The sequence below is a fragment of the Cinclus cinclus genome, chromosome 2 (assembly GCF_963662255.1).
Source record: "Cinclus cinclus chromosome 2, bCinCin1.1, whole genome shotgun sequence".
Lineage (NCBI taxonomy): Eukaryota > Metazoa > Chordata > Aves > Passeriformes > Cinclidae > Cinclus > Cinclus cinclus.
In genome coordinates this window covers 46,805,279-46,820,714 of record NC_085047.1, presented here as the reverse complement: position 1 = coordinate 46,820,714, position 15,436 = coordinate 46,805,279, and the positions used below count along the sequence as shown (strand labels likewise).

The 15,436-nt window shown below is 39.6% G+C and overlaps 1 protein-coding gene across 1 annotated transcript in view; it reads left to right on the top strand.

The window, feature by feature from the left end:
* Positions 1–15,436, top strand: part of MICU2 (mitochondrial calcium uptake 2) — a 137,528-nt gene that overhangs the window by 85,411 nt on the left and 36,681 nt on the right. The window contains exons 3-4 of the mRNA XM_062487598.1: positions 13,711–13,742; positions 13,853–13,928. Of these exons, the coding sequence (XP_062343582.1) occupies positions 13,711–13,742; positions 13,853–13,928 (108 nt within the window). The remainder of the gene's footprint in view (positions 1–13,710; positions 13,743–13,852; positions 13,929–15,436) is intronic.

Here is a 15,436-nt window from a genome sequence, read left to right as displayed (position 1 = left end):
GTGTTTCCTCTGGTGCTTAATATGGTCAGAATTCTTCAGAAAATCTGACTGTAAAATAAAAGCCAGGGTAAAGCCAAATGTGTTTCAGAGGTTTGCTTCATCAAATTATTTGAATTCAGAGGGAGAAAAGGTTTTTTTCTGAGGAAATAAAACAGTTCTAGAAAAGAACAACATATTCTGAAAGAAACTCATGATCTTCTTTGCCTAGGTATTTTTTCTGACAGATTTTTTTTTCTTTATCATGTGAGGAGTTTGAAGTCAAAGGGTCAAGTGGTGGCTTATCTTTTCTTATTCAGCCTACAAAGTTCATTCTTTTGTAGAGGAGGTGCTCTAGTTGGTGCACAAGACTTTTTGTTTCTACTGCTATAGAAGGCTGACGAACATCATGTCAATAATTTTTAAACATACTATTAGCAGCATTAATTTAAGTTGCAGATTGACCAGGCTGTTTTGACCAGTGCAATAAGGTATGATTAACACTGCTTTTTAAGCTTTTCTGATTTCTCTTAACTTTAATTCTTTCCAGTTTTAGGGGAGTTCTTAGACTTTTCTTGATCCTGCATCTCTTCCCATTACCACCTTGTCTACTGAATAAAGGCAATGTTTTAAATTACTTTTATGTAACTGTCTTCTGCTGTTCTGAGAAAATAATAAAACCTAACAAAATCTCTTCATTGAGCTTTTTGCATGGCAAAAATAGGTTAAACCTTTCATAGCTTAAAAAACAGGAGCATCCTGTTATTATTTACATACCCTTGGAGCCCCTGCTGTAGGAAAGCTTTCCAAACATCTGTTAATTGCTATGTGGCAGATGTTAATGATGTATAAACAAGTCAGACTCAGCAGGGGCTGTTACTGCTTTGCTTAGAGCTTCTCTGTGTGCTAATAACAGAATGAGCTAATCTTAGAAATGGAAAGAAACTCTAGGCTAATTTAAAGATAAAGTGAGAATGATGTGGATCCTCGACTGAAGGAAAGCAAGTCGCTGACTGAAAGGAACTCGAAATAAACAAGAGAAGGAAGAAGGAAAGAAAGAGTAGAGACTGCAATAGTGCTTGAACCTGGAGAGCTATGGAAATAGTGAAGTAGGTCTGTGCAGGATCAGTAAATGCTCCAAGCAGTACAGTGTCTTCTGTATGAAAATTCCTAAATGTGGTTATTAGTATGTCCTTATCTTTCCATAACAGCAGTTGGAAAAACTAATGTCATCACTGGGGTGTCATCTACACTAAAATGGCCTTCCTAAAATTTTAATGTAAGGTTGCACTTCAGAGCCTTATAAAGGAAAATATTCTTTCTGGAAATTCTGCAATGACAGTATTATCTTAAGTCAGCTCCAAATAGCAGTTCCTTTTATCACTATCATCCTTGTCATCCCCAGGAATCTTAAACATCTGAAGTGCTACAATAGCAGTTTTATTTTATTATTCTTTTTTTTCCCCCTCTCCTTCCTTAAGCTGATTTACTAACATTAATGGGGATTAGTTGCAATTATTAAGCTTCTGCTGAAAAAGAAAGTGATGCATTAGGTTCTGCTAGAGTAGTCATCCAATAATTCAGTTCATCCTTTAAATAAAACTAATTGCAAAATGGATGTGCTTCCTTGGTGAGTGTTTATGAACCCATATCTTTCAGTGGATGACATCAACAGAATTTGAGAAGGTGGAGAACAGATGGAAAATATCATCAAGTGTAAAAATACAAGGTTTTGGAGTAAAACTGTGAACTAGTGTCAAGTGGACCCAAAACAACCTTGCGTGCTTTCTTTTCCTTGTATTCGTCATATCTTTTCGAAGTTCCTCTTATTGACATTCAGCACAGATGGTAAATAATTTATTAGAGCCTTTCCAAATTTTTAGTTAAGAGAATTATTTCATCTCCTTTTTGTCCTCTAATGCAAATGTATTTGTTGTTTCTTCCAGAAAAGTCTGCTGCAGAGGTGAATAGGAGGTGTAACTTGCTCAGTCACCCCATGCAGTAATTGAACACCATCTAGTGGGTGTTCACTTAATCCTTTAATTCCTAAACAGAATCTATATTGCTTATAATTTACCAAGTAATTGTTCTCTGAAGTCAAAAGCAACACCCTCAGACAGCTAGTCACTGTAAATTGCATGTTCATGAATGGGGGTTTTGTTCTGGAAGGGAAGCATAATAGGGTTGAATTTGTGGTGTTTATTGTGCTCTGGACAGTAAGACAAAATGTCCCAGGCCTTGAGCTTAAACACACGTTTCACATTAATGAAATTACCAATATAGAATTGTTTCCTTTCAGTAAAATGCCCCAATTCACTGTTAAATCCAGTGCTTAGTACTCTCATGCCTCAACAAATAAGGCAAAAATGCTATATTGTAGGTTGTCAGTGAGAAATTAAGCCAGGCTACAGCCTTCAACTGCATGAGAATGTTTTTACCCTTAGTATAAGCAAGGGGACAAAAGCCAAAAACTGCCTACGAAACCGAGCAACTATTGAATGTATTTAGTGTTAGTATATGTTCCAAAAGCACATAAATGGATATTTTCTCTTTTGGAAGGATTGGTCAGGTAACTGTATTAAATTAGATGTCTTATATTCATAACCCTTCTAGTAACAAATGTCTGCAAACATATGCTGAACCCAACTGAACATGGTCAACAGATCCTGCCTGACCTTGCTTTGAGCTTTTTCTTGTTGTCATGAGCAGATAAGGACATTCTAGACACTGCAATAACCTCCAGAGCTCCCTTCCAACTTTTGCTATTTTGTGAGTGAAGCAATTTCCCTTATCCACAGGGGAATCCTACTTCATGGATTTTCCCACAAGCTTCTCAGAAACTCCTGGGACCATCTTTCACAATCACCAAAAAGGTGCTGTTTGTGATATATTCCGTAGAACATTCCTACTGGGAAGGAAATGAGAACAATAAGATGTTCAAATGGATGTGTTTACTCTGTGGGGGATGTAGGGCAGCCCTGAAGGCCTCAATTTCTAGACATTTGATGGAAGGATAAGCCACTAGGAGAGTGAAACACGATTACCACCATGATTAGAATGGTGCAGCAATAGAAATCAGACATCCTACTGTTGAGATTTCCAGATTTTAGTAGTAGTACAGAAAAACATCAGCAACCTCTTCTCTCTGATTTTTTTCCTGTAAAGGTCTGAGTAGGGAGTACTATAATATAATGAATGACAGTTTCCCAAACTGATGTTTCTAGTAAAATTCCATTATCCTTTTCCAATCAGCTGTCACTTCTTTGAATATTTTTGGCAATATTTCTAAGACCTTTTACTGCATGTTGCTGTAATGGAAGTAAATCTTTACAAAAAAACCCAAAACATAACAAAAGAGAAAGCATTAATGATGGTGTAAATAATTTTGATATGTGATTGGGTGAAACAGGAAAACCAGTAAAAAAAAAGTGAGCTACTACATAAACTGGATCTAAGTAGCTATTTTTATTTACAATACTCTTGAGAACCCATGCAATTTATGTGAAATGTCAATGTTCCTGGTTGCTTACCCACTGCAGTAATTTAAATTGCCTAGATGCTCTGATATGTCAGCTATTTACTGCTTGGACACAAGCAGGATAAATGTCCTATATCTGAAGAGAATTACAGTAACGGTTGCATTTTTCATGCTAATACCATTAATAAATACATGTTTTTCACTTAATATTCCATTTTAAATCTTAATTTTTTTAATTACTTCAAATAATTTGATTTTTTTTCTTTCTGTTCCACTAGGAATATGTTATATCAACAGTATGCTGAAGTTTGTGCTTGGATGAATAAGTTTAAGAAGTAAATTATTTCATAAACAAAGGAGTTGAATTGATTTCACTAATTTTGACCTGCCCAGTGGATGAGGATGAGCTATGGATGTTGTGTACCTAGACTTTGACACTGTGTCCCTCAGCATCTCCTGGGGAAGCTGGCTGCTCATGGCTTGAGTGGGTGCACTGTTCACTGGGTAATAAACTGTCTGGATAACCAAACCCAGTGAGTGGTGCTGAATGGAGTTACATCCAGCAGGGGGTGGTCACAAAGTGGTGTTCCCCAGGGATCTGTATTTGGGCCAGCCCCCTTTAACATCTTTACTGATGATCTGGATGAGGGGATCAAGTGCACTTTTAGTCAGTTTGTGGAAGACACTAAGTTTGGCAGGAGTGTTGATTTGCTGGAGTGCAGGAAGGGTCTGCAGAGGGATCTGGACATGCTGGATCAAAGGACCAGGGTCAGTTGTATGATGTTCATCAAGGCCAAGTGCCAGGTCCTGCCCTCGAGTCACAGCAACCCCAGGCAGTGCTAGAGGCTGGGGCAGTGGCTGGAAAGTTGCCTGGCAGAAAAGGACCAGGGGGTGCTGGCAAACAGCAGCTGAACATGATCCAGGGTGTGCCCAGGTGTCCAAGAAGGCCATTGTCATCCTGTCCTGGATCAGCAGTGGTGTGGGCAGCAGGAGCAGGGCAGTGACCGTCCCCCTGTGCTGGGCACTGCTGAGGCCACAGCTCCAATCCTGTGCTCAGTTCTGGGCCCCTCACTGCAAGAAAGACATTGAGGGGCTGGAGCGTGTCCAGAGAAGGGCAACGGAGCTGGGGAAGGGTCTGGAGCACAAGTCCTGTGAGGAGCAGCTGAGGGAGCTGGGGGTGTTCAGCCTGGAGAAAAGGAGGCTCAGGGGGGACCTCATCACTCTACAGCTGCCTGAAAGGAGGGGGCAGCCAGGGGGGGTCAGCCTCTTCTGCCAGGTAATGAGTGACGAGAGGAAATAGCCTCAGATTGCACCGAGGAAGGTTTAGGCTGGGTAGTAGGGAAAAATTCTTCAGTGAATGAGTGGTCAGACATTGGAACAGGTTGCCCAGAAAAGCAGTGAAATCACCATCCCTGAAAGTGATCAAAAGACTTGTGGATGTGGCACTTGGGGACACAGTTTACTGGTGGACCTGGCAGTGCTGCAACAATGGCTGGACTTAATGCTCTTAGTGGTCTTTTCCAACCTTAGTGATCCTATTGTCATTTGAAGCCAAATCATGGAATCGTAGAATCATTAAGGCTAAAAAAGATTTTTAAAATCACCAAATCCAACCTAACCCTGTGGAGTCCACCACTAAACCACATCCCTAAGCAACACATTCACATTAATGTCTTTTAAGTACGTCCAGGAGTGGTGCCTCCAGAACTTCCCTGAGCAGCCTGTTCCAATGCCAGCCAACCCTTTCAGTAAAATAATTTTTCCAGTTTAAACCTCCCCTTGTGCAACTTGAGGCCTATTTCCAAACTGATTTTATTATTTATACTGTCTTTCAAATGTGTGAATATGTATTTGTGTCCACCTAAACTGATGAAATAATGCATGAGCCAAAGTCTGTTGGGAGCAATAGGACAAAGTAGTTGATCCACATGGTTATTTCTGGCATTATCTAGAATTCTTTCATGTTGGAGTATTCAGTACATATCAAAGAGTAATAAACCATACAGTTACTTCAAATAATCTGATGCAGTTCCTGGTTAGGGGATAAATTGCATCAGAGCAAACAAGTGGAAAAGATGGTCCTCTCTGACATGTCCTCTTTTTTCTTACTCCAGGCTTAGTAAGGTAGCTTTATCCTAATGATAAATTCCCAAACAATGGATGAATTGTCCACCTGGTACCTCAGTTATTTTTGCCAGCAAGAGAACCCAATTTGTAATAAGCAATCTTTAATATTCTTATGCTTAGTCTTTAAGTGATTTGGGGAAGTTTTTTGCATTTTGTAAGATGCATGTGAAAAGTAACAGTTTGTCATGACAGGGAAGATCTTCAGAATACATGTTGTAAAGGAAGAGGCTGAATGAGGCAAAAGGAGTGGTTGCTGCTGTGGTAATGGGGGCTTTATGCTGAGCACATAAGCTTAAATCAAGTTTTGCATAGTAAGATAAGAATAAGATTCTGTCTTTGTTAAGATGTTGACCTTTTCTTCCTTCATTTTGATTGTGGGAGGATTTGCACACATTTTCATTCTGAATCCAAATTAATCTCTGCTTATAATTAAGATGCAATTTGCTCAAGTTGTGTATGCAGTCAGATTTTTAACTGTATCATTTCATTGTTGTTCATCTTACCCCTATTTATTTGTTCTTCCATAATAATCTTCTTTAGCCATAACGTAGATTGCAGAACCCTTAGGCCAGGGATCATGACTTCTAACACTGCCTAGCAGAGGAACAGAATTAAACCTCTAGTGCTAGGAGGCTGTCATAATTTAGTTTACCTTCATCTGATGTTAGTATCCTAACCTAGCCTGTGCTCTGACACTGTAGTATTTAAAAACTAGGTTTTGTTAACAATAACAATATGAGATGATTACTTAAAGAGAGTGATGCTACACAAATTTTACCTTCTTTATTTCAGAGTTGGATCAAAGCTCATTAATTGAGTCTTCCTGAAGGTGTAGTCTAGTTTATACTGTACTCTTTGCTAGATAAGACTTGACTACAATCTCAAGCATTGTAACAGGAATTTTTGGGGGTTGTGGCTCTGCTTGCCTGCTATTTGTGGGAAGGTCCATGGTTTTGTGCAGTCAGGAAATGCCATCTATCCCAGAAGTTTGAACTGCATAGTGTTCTCTGCAAGTTGCAGGAATTGTTCTCCACCCTCCTGGTCTCAGAAACATGTATTATGGATACAGCTCCTTCCAGGTAACCTTAGTTGTCTTTTATAAGACTTTATTGCTACAATTATGCAGCCATTCTATCTCTTGAACTATAGTAAACTTTGTCCTTGCGTCTGATTAAGTTCTTATTAAAACAGAGAATACATGCCCTTAGCTCTGCTAACACGCAAGCTGCTAGATAGGAGGTTGGAAAAAACAGGTTACAGATGTAACAAATACAGAAAGCAAGTCACAGTGTGGGTTATCTGGTTGCATGCAGAAGGACTCACCTGCTCAACTTTATATATAAAAGCTGAATGTCAGGTCAGAGGAAGTAATTGTAGCATTTCTTTAAAAGAAGGAAACATATAAGTGCAAAACCTTGATTGGACAACTGTCTCGACCTGGAATAAATTGTTCTTTCTCTGTCTGTTTCTCTTTCTTGACTCTAAAGGGGGCCTAGGGTCATTAGTCAGGATGAAGTTTGCAGAGATATCTTTTATTAGACCAGTTGCTCTAAGTTGGAAAAATTAGACAAGCTTTTGGGCATATGAGCTCTTCTTCAGTTCTGAAATAGGAGTAGCAGATTTCAAAGTTAATTATAAACCTTTTTCTGTGTAAGTCCTCACACCATCATAGTTACAGCAAAGCACCACAGAGATCACTAACTCAGATTTAGGCACCTAATTTTTAGACATCTAAACGAAGACAGAGGAACCAAGCCTGAGGTGCTTATTTGGGAGTTTGAGGACTTGCATTTCACATGACACTTTTTTTTTCTGGGTGCTCCCTCCTGTGCTGAGCTCTGCCTGCCCAGAGGTCTGGCAGCCTCTCCTGCTGGGGAAATGCTCAGCTGCAAGTGTGCTCTCTCTGCTAGGCTTCTTATTCCTTGTGTGTTTCACGTGAAGTCGTAGCTCATTTCTCGTGCTCCCTTTGCAGGGCTGCCCTTACAGGCCTGTGAGACTGCTCCAGTTATTTGGGAGAGGTGACTTTATCCTGTATGTCCTTGCAGTACAAGTCTTGTGATAAGCTTGGAAGTTAGAGCATATTTTCAGCTTTTCCTTACCTGCAGCCTTGGTTATGTTATTAGAAAGACAGCAGATCTGGGAGTATGTCACCTTCCCTGGATAATATCTAAGGAGAAGGTGTTCCCGTGCCCTCCTTGCCATTCCCACAGACTCCTGCTGCACTCCCATTGAGGACTGAGCTGTTTGCAAGCATTATAGTGGGCACCACAGCATCTGCTTTTACCCTGGTGCCTTTGGTTATTTTGGAATTCCTGGTGACTCGGTGCCATGGTCTCTTTAAAAGGTTTTGAAAACTTGCATATCTTAATTCTTTTGTCTGTTTCAGTTTCCTAAAGGACTGTGTCATCCTTTGATGTTTCCTCCCTGCATCCATCAGCATCCCATCCTTTTTACCCGGAGCTGCCTGACTCACTGAGAAACCTCCTGGTATTGACTTGCTCTGATGCAACTGCACTTCTGAAATGGAGATTTGCCAGTGCTGGCCCCATCCCAGCGCTCGGTATTTCTTGTTTCCTCAGAGGAGCAATTGCTTTAAATAAAGAAGGACAGATGCAAAACTTGTTTTGTAAAGCATAGCAGAAGCTTCTATTATTGCAAATTGCCTTTTCTACTGGGCATACTTGAATTAAATTCAGGTGGTTCAATTTACTAATTCATGTGATTGAAATTACTTTTATCAATTATCTTTCAATAATTGCAATGCAGTAGTTCAGCAAAAGCTTTCTAGCTAAAGGAGATTCTTAATTCATTTAAATTGCATGCTCATTTATTATTCAGATATTGGTTTGCCAGGAGCTAGCCTAGTAATCTGACCACTTGGTTTGTCATGCTTTCAGAAAGACTTAAATTTTCTTGCGATCCTTAATTTATCTCCAATATCACCACTATTTCAAAAAGATGCCTTAAAGAACTAATTGCTGGCTTGAAATTTTGTCCTTTATTGGTTTCATTAGCAGTAAGTACTCTATAAATGCATAGAAGAGCTTTAAAGAATGAGAACAAAAATAAGGTAGGTTAAAAAGGCACACTTTGTTAATATAACACACTTGTCCAGTATAATTAAAATTATCTAAGAGAGCTGAGAATTAAATATAAGCTATTGAATTTCAAAGACCTTCTATTTCAGGCTAATTTAAACATAAATTTTAACAGCATCTCCCCAAGGAAATCAACATACACAATTCTAATCTAACCCAGCTCACTGGTGCAGGATTCCCAGAGTTCAGCTTGCGTGAAAGCTGGCAGCCAGTTATAAGGAAGAAATACAAATTCTTGTTCCCATGGCAGGCAAGGCTGCAGAATGGACTCTGCTGTAAAAGTCACAGCATGAGCTGTATACAGTGGGTGTAGTTTTTTAAATGCCCTGATCCTCAGATTAGGACTGTGCTGAAATCCCATCCAGTTTACAAGTTCATTTCACTCATCATTTTGCAGAATGAGAGTTTGTTTCGATTGTGAATATACTTAATGCTATTCTCATCCTAATTTTTCATAAAAAAGCAAATGTTTTATAGTACCTCAGTATGACCTTGAACCTGCCAATATTTAGCAAAGGTAGCAATGAATGCCATCCAAAATTAAAAAGATGGGAGGTCAATTTTTCTTTTGTTTGTAATTTTGTCTGTTTGAAATGGAGCTAGGAAGAGATTCAGGTCAAAGCATCTTAGTGACTTTATTGATAACATAGACAGGAGTTGATTCTTCTAGGAAAATATACCTATTTTATACTGTTCACATTTGAATTTCAGGCTGCAGAGAAAGATTGATTCAAAATTTAATTTAAATTTCCATATTACAAAAATGAAGCAATCTTGCAGAAATATAAAATTATACTTTCTTGCAAATAGTAGTAACCACTTTTGCTTTGTCCTTTGATTGTTGTTGTTAGAGTTGTTGATCTTTGTGATTTTGCTCATTCTTTGAATCCAAACATCTTCTGTCAGATCTAAGCCGTTCCTTAGCTCTACAGGTGTAAAAGGGTGTTACTGTGTGTGCAAGTTCAGCCTTGTTTAATTTAGCCCTTTCCTAGCAGTAGTCCTAACATTGATGTCAGGTCCGTTCTAGGTCTTAGTGTAAAAACATGATAGATTATGGAAACACTTCTATTGTAAGAAATGAAAATGACAAAATACCCAAGTTTGCCGAGGGCAAATTAAGACTGATGGAGCTGCTCTTGGCAGTGTTTTCTTAATTACAGTTGTCAACTAACTTTCTTGGCTAATGGCACAGAACTTGTGTGTTTATAAGTAGACTCGGTATTCATACAGCTTAAAAAGCTAAAATGCCTCTTTGTCCATGAAAAGTGCCTCTGTACCTCTTTGTTTCATGGATATGTTGTAGGTGGTGAAAATTATGTGATTGCATCTGTAAAATATTTAGAGACCCTTGAAAATACTCACTGTCCTTTAAGCTGGGATTCCATCATAGTTGTGACAAGTCTGTAGGAAAAAATAAAAAGTTGTTTCATCTATTCAAGTTCAAAATAATAAAAATTCCAAGTTTCTTTTTTTTCATATCAAAGTAAAACTCTACCTACTACAAGTAAGTTTTGTGCTGTGTCATTAATTTGCCAGTTAGTAAGAATCTATTAAGGTAAAGGAATAAAACTAAAGAAAATTGAATCATACAGATCTTTTATTTATTAGATTAAATAGTCCCTAATAGTTATATCTCTTGCCTGTAGTCCTCAGAGACTTAGATCCTGATATATTTCTAATTATGTATGAGGAATGATAGCACCAATATTTAAATCATAGGAAGAAAGAGGCACTTTTTTCTTCAGTGTACAAACTCGCCAAGAAAACTATTCAAAACTTTGCAGTTCATCTTCTACAGAGAGGAGTTAATCTTCTCCTAATTATTTTAGACAAAGTCTTAAAAGACCTGATTTCTCAGAGGGTTGAACACTTGATATTAATATAGCTTTCCTTGTTGGTGTTTAAAGGGATCTCACTGTTAGGAAGTAAATAAATTGAGAAAATAAGCACCAAGAGCTAAATTAGCATTCAAGAAGTACGTTTCCTAATGAAAACAGAGATTTGAATCTTCACCCATGATTTTATATGGTGACAGTACTGATTAAATATAACTGGATATAATTGTTAGAAAACATTAAAATAATTATTGGAGGAAACTCATTCTGCAATTTAAAATTGTTTTATTATTATAAGATTATATTCTAATATCTTACGCATCCCAGTATGAGAGATAACAGTAATGTCCCTAGTGTCAGGGTGCTTTTTCCAAAAAATTCCTACCCTCCAGTACACATGCTTGCTGACATCTGCCCACATGAGAAGAGCGCCATTAAAAGACTTCATATTTATTACTTTGGTATGTTTACTGCTTTAAAAAGTAGAAATCTCTTTGTTTCTCTCTCAATCTGTCCCTTTCCCTCCTGCTTTTTTTCCTGTCTTACTGTAGCAGCTGCCTCTCGTCCAGTCACTGCAAGGACCGATTCTGACCCACCTGGTGCTGCCTCTCACCATGTCCTGGGGTGACTATGACTCTTCTCTCTCTCTTCTGCCACTCAGCAAAGACTTCTTTTCCTCTACCAGTCCTTTCACCCATGCAAGGGTAGCCTGAGCATCTCTGTATCATTGTTGTTAGTGTCTTTTCACTCTGAAAGAGGTCAGTCAACATGTCAGCATCTTAAATGTCCTCCAGAGGATGACTGTGGCCGCATGTAAGAGGGCAGATGTTGACGGCTGTCACAGCCATATCTGTGAGCTCTAGGCGGTTGCAGTTACGATTCTGGCGGGTGAATAGAGTCCATACATCTACAACAGACTTCCCCAAAACTGTGTAGCTGAAGAGTTTCTGCGTTGTTGTGCTGAATGCGGCACAAAGAAGAGAAACACAGACTCAATCAAATGTACAGCCTCACAAACTTGGCCAGCTATTGTCTCAGCTGTAGCTCCCAGTGCTTTCTCCTTACCTTGCACCACTTATCCACACCTTTGCTGTTCCGGCTTGTAGAGTTCAGCTTGTCTCCCTTCATCATCCTCCTGGATGCTGGCAAAAGGCTACTCCCCAGTACACTGCTGTGGTAGCAGGTGCCAATCCAGATGTGAAGTTCCTGGGATCACCAGGAGAATTATATGAATGGAGTTGCTGTTAACCAGATAAGGATATATGGCTGGCTTCTGTGCAATACAAGGAGCGTGTACAGTGAAGAATATCGCAGGGTGATTTTCCCCTTTTCTCTTTCAGATACTGTTTTTCACAGACTTACAGCCTGACTCATTCCCTTCTGTAAGGCTGGTCTCTAGGTGGGTCTGCCAGGGCCTAAAAACCAGCTGAAGTTCAGTTTCACATTGAAATGTGCTGTACAGAAGCAGTGACATTTAAAAGCTGACATCTAAATCACTTAATCTGCTAAACAGCCATTCATGAAAATGCTCTCCAGCAGGGCCTGGTGTTAGATAAACTGTGGTGTTACATCACACTGCTCAGGACTCAGCCTTACTGGATGTAGCTGTTGTTGCTTCTTCTCCCAGTCTGTTAATAGTCTGACTTCTTTTGCCTGAAATGAGGCAAAGTAGAGGATTTCATGCATTGTTTTACTTAGAAGATATCTACCTATGGAGCTTTATATATGTGTGTGTGTATGGTGTAAATGTATGTATAGGCATTGCACAAAAATGTATTCATCCACAGTAACAGGTGGTACTGGCAACACCTGTTGTTGGGGTCACTCAACACTCCAGTATTAAAACCCTAATTTTAGTTGCTTATAACTTTTGTCAAACTTAAGCATTTGTGTTGAAATGTTATGTGCCAGGTGTCTGCCTTAGGCTGATTTGGGGGAGGGGATGTGGGGAGAGGAATTTATCGGCAAAACTGTTACTGCTAGTTGAGGGAGCAGAGGCCAGGGTACTGGTTTGTCTGTGCTAAAAACTGAGCTAGTGCTGGTTGAGATGTTCCAAGCCAAAAGTTGCCAGTGGAGACCCCTTGCAGCTGGGCGTGCCATTTGCCAGCACTATGGAAATTTGCTGTTTTACTGACAAAGCACCTCCGTCTGGCCAAATTATGGGCCTGTGAAAATGCTTGGTCGATGTTTGTTGACAGCTGCCTACCAGTCTGCCTCCATCATGTCCATTTCTATATAGTGGTTCTGCACTGGTGACCCTTTGGATGGAAAATGCATGTGAAGCAGCAAAATGGGCTGGGGCACCAGTCCACAGAGCACATCCAGGTGGCTCAGTTTGTGCTTACTCAGTGTGAATAAATAGGAGGGAAAGGCTGGCTGGAATCCAGAAGAAATAGTGATGAAGGAAGAGCAAGATGGGCTGAGAGTGGTAAGAGTGAAGGACAACAGGGTCTGGAGAAAGGTGTGAGGAGAAGTGCTGAGGAGATAGACTGAGAAGGGACATGCACAGCTCCTGCAGGTCTGTGACCATAGGGTTTCTGTGATCCCTGCCTAGCCAGCTGGAATGTTCCACTCTTGATACATTGCAGCTCCTCAAAGGTGATTTACACAGGAGCATAAGATATACTGCCAGCGGCTCCCATGTTTGAATGTATATACTTGAACCTGCTAAGAAACACTTAGGAGTTTGCATGATTTTCATCTGATGCTCTTTCAGAAAGCAGACTTGTTCAGTTTACTTCTGCTTTATAGAAACATCAACATTTTCATTCTTTTTTAGTATTTCTTAGCTTTCACCTACTCAACCTGCACTTCAAGGACTGTCATGTGTGCATGTAAATCCCTTTGTAAATAATACAGCTGTTTCTTGCTGTATAGCCTTGCTTTGGAATCTGTGCAACATTTGTCACTCACATTATGCAAAGTCATACTAGCAAGTTGGTCACTGATATGAAAGTGGGCTGTGGTTTAATCTAGGCTTAATTCAATGAGAACATTTGAACAGACTGCGCATGTTATTTTTAAATTTTGTCCTTTCATGATCATTATGGGAATTAGAAACAAACTGTCCGTTGTGTAATATTGTGTTTCATATTACTAGCATTTTCCCATAAAAATCTGAAGAAATGCCACAGAACCTGATCAAAGTTCAAAGTCAGCTTGTTATTGAATAATGACGATTTTTTTTTTATTATAGGCAAAGCCTCAGCCAAGAAACTGACAAAAAAGGTAAGCAAAATGTTCCTTTCCTTCTTCAAAAGAACTTGCATTCTTTCTATTACTGAAGTGATTGTTTCTTTCAAAACTGGCTTTATATTTTCTTGTTTGTGTCTTTAAAGGAGGTAGATGCTGCACTGGTGCATGTTGCCAAAGCTAAACCAGGACCGAACTTTTTTAGAGAGCTTGGTGATAAAGGTAATGAGCACTTTTGATACTGAAAATACATCCTGCTTTTTATCTCACTATATGGTATGAGTTGAATGTATTTTTAAAGACGTTTTCATGGATTTACTTCATCCCTATCTAGCCAGTAGCTGCCTCCTTGGCAAATCTCTCAGTTATGCAAGGGAGAGTAAAGAGGCTGGGAACTGAAAGCCTTCTGAGGTGCAGGAGGAGACATGAAAGAAACTGAAAAGCCTACTTGGAAGAGAAAAGGGCTAAAGGAATGACTTGAATTCAAAATGGACTTTTAAGACTTTTTGTTAATAACCTGTCTGTTCCTCAATATAACTTAAATGCATGGCAACTTAGAATAAAAATAAAACGTGTACCTAGTTACATTAAGTGGTATCCCTGATTCCAAGAGCAGTTGAACTTATTTCTCCCTCTTCAGAAACTCTGTGACCCTTTGCAGTGTTGATGTGCTTTGTTTTCTTTTCGCCCAGCATTTCCACTTCATATTGGACTACATAAAGAGAAAACTAAAAGCTGGGATATTGTTAGTGTAACAACAGGGGATTAAAGGACACTAAATAAACTTCTCATTAACATAAATTAATTGAAGAGAGAAAACAAACAAGAGGATCAAGAAAACCAAATAGATGAGCAATTAACCATTTCACAGTAACAAAAGACCAAAATTCCCAAACTAATGAGAAAGACCTACAGCGCCTATTAACAAACTTTCTATCTCATACAGTTCAGCCTGAATCCCTTATCCTGTGGATGTTTCTGAAAAATGAAGCTGCTGCTGCAGTTCCTTGGCAGGCACGAACCATGCTCTCTCCATGCACAGCAGGTCCTCAGACACGACTGGAAGCTTGTGCCAAGAGAGCAGCCCTCGATCTCAGCCTGCAGCATTTCACCCACCCTTCAGCCTCACAGCCTCTTCTGCCTGCAGTTCATTTCTTGCATCCTTGTGCAGACTTGCAAGGGTCTCCATCTGGGTGCCGTGCTTCTCAGTATGCTCCTGAAAGCCCCAGCATACCCCAGAAGTCCTGAAACATCTCTGAACAAATTAACAATTCTTTCCTATCCTAGAAAAGGCTGGATTTTAGATGACTAAACAGTCATTCCCTGCCTTTTCCAATCATCACATGCTTTCCCAGGATTCGGCTGAAAGTATCCTCAGTCTTGAATTTTTGGATATTCTCTCTCTTTATCTGTGTTTTTAGAGCCTTTCTTTTTCTAGTGATGGACACTGCAAATCCCCAAATAATGCTGCCTGGGAAAGCCAGGAATCCACAAAGAGAAATTTGCTGAAAACAGCAAATTAGTGCAGCTTCCTCTTACTGCATCTCTCCCAGCTGAGTGCTTGGCAGAAAGTGGGCTCAGTGATAATGCTCAGAGTTGGTGTCTTCTGCATTCTAGCAAAGATTTGCCCTTGCTTAGCACTGTGTGTTTGAATCTCTGTCCTTCAAAGGTCAGTTAGGAGTTTGAGATGATGTGGAAACATTCAGTGCAGTCATCCATGTGTCCCCACA